This window comes from Rana temporaria, chromosome 2, assembly GCF_905171775.1.
Source record: "Rana temporaria chromosome 2, aRanTem1.1, whole genome shotgun sequence".
Taxonomy (NCBI): Eukaryota; Metazoa; Chordata; class Amphibia; order Anura; family Ranidae; genus Rana; species Rana temporaria.
In genome coordinates this window covers 1,637,294-1,647,051 of record NC_053490.1, presented here as the reverse complement: position 1 = coordinate 1,647,051, position 9,758 = coordinate 1,637,294, and the positions used below count along the sequence as shown (strand labels likewise).

Sequence of the window (9,758 nt, the reverse complement as noted above, 5' to 3'; positions counted from 1 at the left end):
AACTGAGGTCTTCAATCCCCCATATCTGATTTCTTCCATCCCCCATAACTGAGCTCCTCCATCCCCCATAACTGAGCTCCTCCAACTTCTATAATTCAGGTCTTCTATTTCCCATTTCTAAGGTCTGCCATTCCCCATAAATGAGGTTCTTCATTCCCCAGGGGTTCTCCCCCTAGTATTGAATTGTATTGTACCTGTTACTGTCTGTCCTCATGTTGTAAACTGCTGTGCAAATTGTTGGCGCCATATAAATCCTGTATAATAATAAGGTCCTCCATCCTATATAACTGAGATCCTCCATAACTAAGATCCTCCATTCCTCCATAACTGAGGTCCTCCATCCTATATAACTGAGATCCTCCATAACTAAGATCCTCCAATCCTCCATAACTGAGCTCCTCCATCCTCCATAAATGAGGTCCTCCATCCCCCATAGTTGAGGTCCTCCATCCCCCATAACTGAGGTCCTCCATCCTCCATAACTGAGATCCTCCATCCCCCATAACTGAGGTCCTCCATCCCCCATAACTGAGATCCTCCATAACTGAGCTCCTCCATAACTGAGGCCCTCCATCCTATATAACTGAGGTCCTCCATCCTCCATAACTGAGATCCTCCATCCCCCCATAACTGAGGTCCTCCATCCCCCCATAACTGAGGTCCTCCATCCCACATAACTGAGCTCCTCCATCCTCCATAACTGAGATCCTCCATCCCACATAACTGAGGTCCTCCATCCTTCATAACTGAGATGCTCCGTCCTCCATAACTGAGGTCCTCCATCCCCCATAACTGAGATCCTCCATCCCCCATAACTGAGGTCCCCCATATCCCATAACTAAGCTCTTCCATCCCCCATAGCTGATGTTCTTCATCCCCCATTACTAAGCACCTCCATCCCCTAAAACTGAGGTCCTTCATCCCCCATAACTGAGCTCCTCTATTCCACATGACTAAGCTCCTCCATCCCCGTAACTGAGGTCTTCCATCCCCCATAACTGAGATCTTCCATCCTTCATAACTGAGGTCTTCCATCCCCCATAACTGAGCTCCACTATTTCCCATAACTGAGGTCTTTCATCCCCCCATAACTGAGTTCCTCCATTCCCCATAACTGAGATCCTCCAGCGCCATAGCTGAGGTCTTCCATCCCCTATAACCGATCTCCTCCATCCCCCATAACGGATCTGCTCTATTCCCCATAACAGAGATCCTCCACCCCCCATAACTGAGATCTTCCATCCTTCATAACTGAGGTCTTCAATCCCCCCATAACTGATTGTTTCCATTTCCCATAACTGAGCTTCTCCATAACTAAGGTATTATAATGTGTATTCATATTTTTAGCTCTCAGATGCGTTACTTTACTTTTTCCTACACTGATCCCCGTCTACCATATAGTTCCCCCCCCCCCTCCTCTATTGTATTGAGGTCTTCCTGTAAAGTTTCTGTATCCCGTTGTGAAGTTCTTGTCCTGCTTAGCTTTGTGTCCTCAGCAAACACTGAGATCGGACTATTTATTTCCTTCTCTTCAGGTTGGAAGGAGTTAATCCCCTCCAGGGAGACGCATTATTTGCATTCCTTTCCCGGCTGCTCTCACTTGTTGTAAAGAATACAAAGTCTCTATATACACAGCACTGTTCTCCGTAGATGAGAGCAGGAATCTCACTTCCTATTGGCCTTCTAACATTACACAACCCTCCTCCATCATTATCTCGCGCACACACAGCCAGTCAGCTCCTCCTCCTCATTCTCAGCAGGAAATGAAGATCACTCCCAGCTACATTCTTCCTGAGTATCGGAGACGATCACTTCATTCTTCTGCTCTTAGCGATGGCGTCTGCTGATCTGAAGAGGGAGCTGGAATGTTCCGTCTGTCTGAACATTTATACCGATCCTGTAAACCTGACATGTGGACACAACTTCTGCCGGGGCTGTATTGATCGCGTGTTGGATACACAGGAGGGGTCTGGAGGGTATTCCTGTCTTGAATGCAGAACAAAGTTCCAGGATCGTCCTGCACTGTACAGAAACATAACTCTGTGCAACATCGTGGAGAACTTCCGGTCTACTCAGCCAGATGAGGAGAAGTCCGAGGTCTTCTGTACTCACTGTGTGGACTCTCCTGTACCGGCTGTGAAGTCCTGTCTGCTCTGTGAAGCTTCTCTGTGCGATAAACACCTGAGAGTCCACAGCAAGTCACCAGAACACGTCTTATGTGACCCCACCACTTCCCTGGAGAGCAGGAAATGCTCCGTCCATAAGAAGATCCTGGAGTATTACTGCAGTGTGGATGGCGCCTGTATCTGTCTGGCCTGCACATTAGATGGAGCTCACCACGGCCACCAGGTGAAGATGTTGTCCGCGGCTTCTGAAATGAAGAAGGAGAATCTGAAAACCGTCCACCAAAAACTGAAGACAAAGAAAAAAGAGGCGGTGAGAAGAATTCAAAATCTTCAGGAACACCAGAGGAAAGTGATGGATAAAGCAGATGGGGAGAAATCAAAGATCGCCATCCTGCTTGGAAACCTCAGGAGACGTCTGGAAGACCTGGAGAAGAAAGTCCTGGGGGAGATCTCCGGGCAGGCAGAGAAGATCTCCGTCTCCATAATGGAAATGACCCGGGACCTGGAGATAAAGAAGGAGGAGCTGTCCAGGAAGATGGGTGACATTGAGGAGCTGTGCAACATGACGGATCCACTGATTGTCCTACAGAAATCAGAGACTGGGGACTTGTGTGATACTGAGGATGGAGATGATGAGGATGGAGAGAGACACGATAACCTCAGGGATCTGGACATGGTTGGGATCTCACACACATTGCACACAGGATTATCTGATATCATGTCTGGGATAAATAACAGGATGGAGGGAGCTGGAGACAAGTTTCTGGATGAAAGCACAGCTGGTGATAAGCTACAAATCTCAGAAGACGGGAAAACTGTGACTGCCCTTCCATCACCAGACAGGAATCTTCCAGAAACACCAAAGAGGTTTAGGTTTTCTCAGGTAATGAGCAGTCGGAGTTTCTCCTCAGGGCGGCATGACTGGGAGGTGGAGGTTGGGGGATCAGGTAGATGGGATATCGGGATGTGTTACCCCAGTGTAAAGAGGAGCTGGAATCCTGAAATATGTTACAAAAGGGACCACCCTGACCTAGGGGAATACAAGAACAAATACTGGGGTATACATAAGTACAATGCTTGTTGGAGAATAGCTGACAGGAATGAACACTGGCCATGTGACACTCCTTATAAGATAATCAGGATGTATCTGGATTACGAGGCCGGGAAGATCTCCTTTTATGATCCAAATGTCCCCGTCACACACCTCCACACCTTCACCGCCACCTTCACCGAGCCCCTCCATGTGGTGATCGGTGTGTGGGATGATTATGGGTATTTAAAGATATGTGGGGAGAGGGCGATAAATGATCAGAAATTAGAAAGTTTCCCAAAAACTGGTGACATCAAATAAAAGGAGGGATCAGGTTGGAGGAATATGGAACCAAGCTTCTCTGCACCTAGGGAACCCCCAACACTCAGACACACATTGCCCATAACACTACACCTAGTTGGTATTTCGTTTTGGGTGGAGGGTGGAAGGGTTGGACCCTCTGTAGTATTTTAATGCTGTCCTTGTTCCCACTGTGAAGACCTGTCCCTTCATTATGTCCTGAGGAACATTCTGGGGGAAAATGTTGGGTTGTCAGCAGAAGAGGAGGAATCTTCCAATTGGGATACGTGTTCCAGTGACAACTGAAGATTTTCTTTTTGGGAGAGACTCTCTTCCTGTTGTGTTTTCGAAATTTTAGTTCCTTCCTTACTCTATTAAGAAGAATAAAAAATGGATGTTAGCTTTAGATATACTTTAGGAACAATAATGTAATACAATGTATATGCAACTACAAAATGTGTAATATATATGGGTGTATGTTTATATTGTATAGAGAAAACAAGTATTGGGACGCCGGCCTTTACACGCACATGAACTTTAATGACCTCCCAGTCTTAGTCCGGAGGGTTCAATATTGAGTTGGCCCCTCCCTTTGCAGCTATAACAGCTTCAACTCTTCTGGGAAGGCCGTCCCACAAGGTTTAGGAGGGTGTCTATGGGAATGTTTGACCATTCTTTTAGGAGACACACTCCTAAACCTTGTGGACGGCCTTCCCAGAAGAGTTGAAGCTGTTATAGCTTCAAAGGGAGGGGCCAACTCAATTTTGAACCCTCCGGACGAAGACTGGGATGTCATTAAAGTTCATGTGTGTGTAAAGGCCGGTGTCCCAAAACTTTTGATAATATAGGCCCGGATTCACAAAGCACTTGCGCCGATGTAAGTGCAAATGTGTGCCGTTGTATCTGTGCGCCGGACCCACAAACCATGATACGCCTAAAAACAGGCTTAATCCCGCCGACGTAACTTGCCTACGCAGGCGTAGAGTTGGCGCACATTTAGCCTGGACGCATGGTGGCGCTCCCATTGATCAGCTATTCAAATATGCAAATGAGGGAAATACGGCGATTCACGAACGTAAATGCGCCCGAAGCAGGCTACGAGTTGTGCGTGTAAGTTGTACGTCCGGCGTAAAGTTAAGCTCCATAAAGCAGGTGCAACCCAGCAGCAGACATGCAAAGGTCTGCACCAAGGAATACAAGCTGGCGTATTTTACGTAGTTTACGTTGGACGTGAGTCTGGCTGGGCGTAGGTTACGTTCATGGCGTAGGCAGTGATCCGGCGTATCTTAGGCAGTTGTTTCGACGTGGTTGTGAGCATGTGCAGGGGGCTGCATCCACGGCACCATGCATGCGCAGATCGTTAGTCCGAGCGCCAGACAAGTACGTTTATCATTTGCATGGGGTCAAACCCACTTCCACCTACGCCGCCCTGCGCCTTCGAAACCTACGCCCCGCCGATGCAGCGTTGGGAGCACTGGCTTCCTGAATTCCATGCTTGCCACTCTGCGCTGCATCGGTGTGGCGTAAATTGATTTGCACTATGGCGGCGTAATGTGCGCCCGCTCTCTGTGAATCTGGGCCATATTGTGTATATATATATGGGGTATGTTTATATTGTATACAAATATATAGAGTGTACATCCTGTATGTGTGGTCCGGAGCTGATGATCTGTGACAATTAGAGATCTTTATATAGAAACAAATATATTTTTTAACCCCCTGACCTCCAGAAGGTTTTGCCCCCTTCATGGCAATGATGATCTTTTGCTATTCAGCACTGCGTTACTTTAACTGGTAATTGTGCGGTCATGTAACACTGTATCCAAATACACTTTTTTCACAGATTGAGCTTTCTTATGGTGGTATTAGATCACCACTGCAATTTTAGCTTTTATTATATAAACAAAAAAAGATCGAAAATTAAAAAAATATATATATATTTTCTACTTTCTGTCATAAAACACATCCAATAAAATCAAATTTCTTCATAAATTTAGGCCAACATTTATTATGCTACATATCTTTGGTAAGAAAAAAAAATCCCAAATCAGTGTATATTATTTAGTCTGTGTGAAAGTTATAACATCTACAATCTATGGGATATATATCTGAAAATCGATCAATACTGGTGTGCTGACAGCCAATCTCATTTCTTGAGGCCCTAAAAATGACAGGACAGCGCAAAGACACCCCAAATCACCCCTTTTTGGAAAGTAGACAGCCTCAGGTGTTTAGTAAGAGACATGGTCAGTTTTTTGAAGTTGTAAATGTATGTCATGATTTGTTGGAAAATTAAGAAATTAAATAAAACTTTTTTTTTCCCCACAAAGTTGTAATTTTAACAATTTATTTCTCACACACAGCATATATATATATACTTCCAATTACACCCCAAAACACATTCTCCTACTCCTCCTGAGTATTGGGGATATCACATGTGTGAGACTTTTTCACAGTCTAGATGCATAGACAGGCCCAAAATTTAAGGAGCACCTTTAGGCTTTCAAGTTGCATAAATGACACATCTAATTTCCTGACTACCGATCACATTTCTTTTTTGTTTTTTTACAAAGAGTTGTCGATAAATAAGGGGGTATAAAATGAGTAAATGATAGCGCTAGTGTTAACTAGTGCTGAGTGAGTACAGTGTAAATGTTAATAATATAAATCATACATAGTGAGTATAAATAGCAACACTTATGAAAAAATACTATTAAGTCCAATGAAATGTTGGAATGAGTTCCTTATGGGTTAACACCCATATGCAGCCCTATGGTGAACAGCTGGCGTTTCCTCCTCAAGAGCTTCTCATTAGACAGACAATGACCTTTCCCATTAAAAAGATCCAAGCAGAAAACCTCAATATAAAGGAAGAAAAAAGAAAGAGGACAAGCCTCATAGCATAATACTGTAAAACAGAGGACAATGGACAAGAGACTACACCGACGGTAATGAACTCACAAAACCGCCGATTAACACAGGCTCTGAGATATATTGCCGCTCAGTATGTTCATCTCCTCACTAGGATCGAAGTCCCGTCAAACATAGGCTCCTCCCCCACGCGTTCCGTCACTAGGCACGTGACTTAGTCATGGGTCTCTGAATGACTATGGGAGACGGCTGAGCTTATAACAGAGCCGTTGCGTGTCATTCAAACAGGAAGTGAAACCACAGAAAGGAGAGGGGGTTGACATCTACATCATTGCAGGTAACAACCTCGAGCACTGTGCAAAATAACAAATTCTAGCACTCGCTACATTTGGCAATATAGTGCAATACAACAGTATTTTAATACAGAGAAAAATATATATAAATTATAATCTATCAACATAGACTCAATTAAACTGTCTTGTTGATATAAAACAAAATATTTAGAATAATGTTTTAAAATTTATATAGAACCATTAAAAAAGGTATATAGAACCATTGAAAAAGAATTAAAAAAGGAGGACCTGCCTTCTTAATGAATTTAAAAATGCAACCACATCGCCCCCTACATACTACATGCACAAGAAATAATATAGAGACGTACAGACATACTCTATACATTCATGCATCCTGAGGGGGTGTCATAAAGAAATACAAAATGTGCTGCATTATTATAAAAAAATCTACGTTAAAAATTAATTATAATAAGTTGCAAATGGTGAGTTCCAGTGTCTATTTAAAACACACTCACATGGCAACATAAAACCATATATATATAAACCACCTTAAAAAGGGGAGGAAGACACCCATTCAAGATGCAGGGTAATAGCCAAAAAAATGCACAAATTATTTACATAAAAATAATAATTTATACAAAAAATCTTCTTATCCCTAGATCAATCCGATCACTACACAATCGGAACATATAAAATAAAGAACTAAAAATCTGAAATAAAACAATTCAAATCAAATTCTACATTGAGCCCATTTGGTACTAAAGAGCGCATTTCATGTATCCATCTGGATTCGCTTTTACTAAGCTCGCGAATTTTGTGGCTGCCTCTCCAATGGGGGGTATATTTCTCCAAGGCCCAAAACTTAAGTTGTTTAGGGTCTTTATTATGACACAATGCGAAGTGACGCGAAACATTGTGATCGGGATACCCCTTTTCAATATTTTGCACATGTTCTCTTATGCGTTTCCACATTGGTCTTTTTGTGCGACCTATATATTGGAGTGAACAAGAACACTGAAGGGCATACACCACACCTTCTGTTCGACAGGTAATAAGATCTTTGATCTCATATTCTTTTTGGGTAACATGGGACACAAATTTTGAACATTTCTGTCCATTAAGGTTCGTTTTTTTGCATGCGTAACAACGCTTGCAAGGGAAAAACCCCTTTCCCTGATAGAAGGTTAGTTGATTATATTTTGTTGGGGGGTCCGGAACATTTTTCGCCACCAAATCCCGTAGGGTGGGGGCTCTTCTATATATCATCTTGGGAATACTTGGAAGTATACCCTGTAGTTGCCTGTCAGCTTGTAAAATAGGCCAGTGTTTTCGGAAAATCTTTTCTAACTGTTTATGCTGGACACTATAATTAAAAATGATCGGTAGTTCCATTCCAACTGCATGATTTTTAATCTTATCCTGTATGAGGGATTCTCTAGGGGTATCATATACTTTTGAGATTTGTGTTTGAATGAAATCTTTATCATACCCCTTATTCACAAATTTCTTCCCCAGCATATTAGCTTGTTCTAAGAAGATGTTAGGGTCTGAGCAATTTCTCCGGATCCTTGTCATTTGTCCTTTAGGGATATTGATCAACCAAGGATCATGATGACAGCTATCTGTTGGTATATAGCTGTTTCTTTCTACTGGTTTGAAATATGTTTTTGTAGTTATTTTTTGGGGTTCCAAAGTGATTTCCAAATCCAGAAATTGAATAGATTTATCACTAATTGAGTATGAAAGGTTGATGTTCTTCTGATTCTGGTTTAGATTGTCGAAAAATTGTATAAGGGAGGCTTCATCACCACTCCAGATGATGATGCAATCATCTATGTATCTTCTGTACAGAACTAGGTGATGCGGCATGTTTTCATAGACAGCCATTTCCTCCCATTCGGACATGAACACATTTGCGACACTTGGCGCATATTTTGCGCCCATCCCTATTCCATTTAGTTGTCGATAGAAATCGGATCTATACCAGAAATAGTTATGCTGAAGGCCATAGGCCAAGCACCTCAGGACAAATCGTTTCTGTTTGGAAATTAAAGAACCATACTTATTGAGGGCCCACTTTGTTGCCCCAATTGCCTCTTCGTGATTAATTATGGTATAAAGTGATGCCACATCCGCTGTGGCTAACAGATATTTCTCACTTGTATTTATCACTAATGAGTCAAAGATCTGAATAAGATGCTTAGTATCTCTCAAATAAGCCTTGGTGAGAGGAACTAAGGGCTGAATAAACTTATCAACATATTCTCCCAGACGGGAGTTTATAGATTGTATCCCATTTATAATGGGTCTCCCAGGTGGTCTAGTTTGATCCTTATGAATTTTGGGTATTGTGTATATGATTGGAACCCTGCATACTTCTGGAATCAGGTATTTTTCCTCTCTTTTGTTGAGAATACCTCTTTCTCTTCCTCGATAGATTAATTCAGACAGTTCTTCTTTATATTCACTCGTGGGATTTCCCCTGAGCTTAATATAAGTATTGACATCATTAAGCTGATTTTGCAGTTCTTCATGATAATACTCTTTAGACAATACTACAATGGCCCCCCCCTTATCTGCCGGCCTGATAATAATTTGTTTATTTTCCTCCAGCTCTTTAATCCCCTTATGGATGGCTTTGGGATCCGGCATTTTCTTGATTTTCAATTGGTCTAGATCTCTAAGTACCATTTTATTGAATACCTCTATATGGTGATTGTTCTTTACTTGAGGATTAAATAGAGATTTGTTTCTCAATTGGCTGTGTGAAACTCTTCCCGGCAAAATATTTCTATCAGGTGGATTGATAATAGGCTGGTTTAGTATGTATTTTTTGATGTTCAACTTTCTTGTGAATTTTTTAATATCCACATAGGCATCAAATTTACTAAGATTCCTTTTGGGGGCGAACTTGAGACCCTTATCCAATGTCATAATTTCTGTTTTTGTTAGTTCGACCCCACTAATATTATATATTCCTTGACCCATTAAACCTTCCTTCGTTTTGACCTTGTGTCCCCCTCTACATCCCCTCTTTCGTTTGGACTTCTGGAACGTGCTCCTTGTTCGTGCCGAGGGGGTGTCCTCTCGTTTCTGCGATAATCTAAAAAAGACGAGGAAGGGCGACTATCCTGTTCC

The 9,758-nt window shown here is 42.4% G+C and overlaps 1 protein-coding gene across 1 annotated transcript; it reads left to right on the top strand.

Moving 5' to 3' along the window:
* The first annotated feature begins 1,833 nt into the window (after positions 1-1,833).
* LOC120929227 (E3 ubiquitin-protein ligase TRIM39-like) lies at positions 1,834-3,477 on the top strand. The gene has a single exon (XM_040340517.1). It carries the CDS (start codon positions 1,834-1,836, stop codon positions 3,475-3,477), a length of 1,644 nt encoding a protein of 547 aa, XP_040196451.1.
* Positions 3,478-9,758: the final 6,281 nt, after the last annotated feature.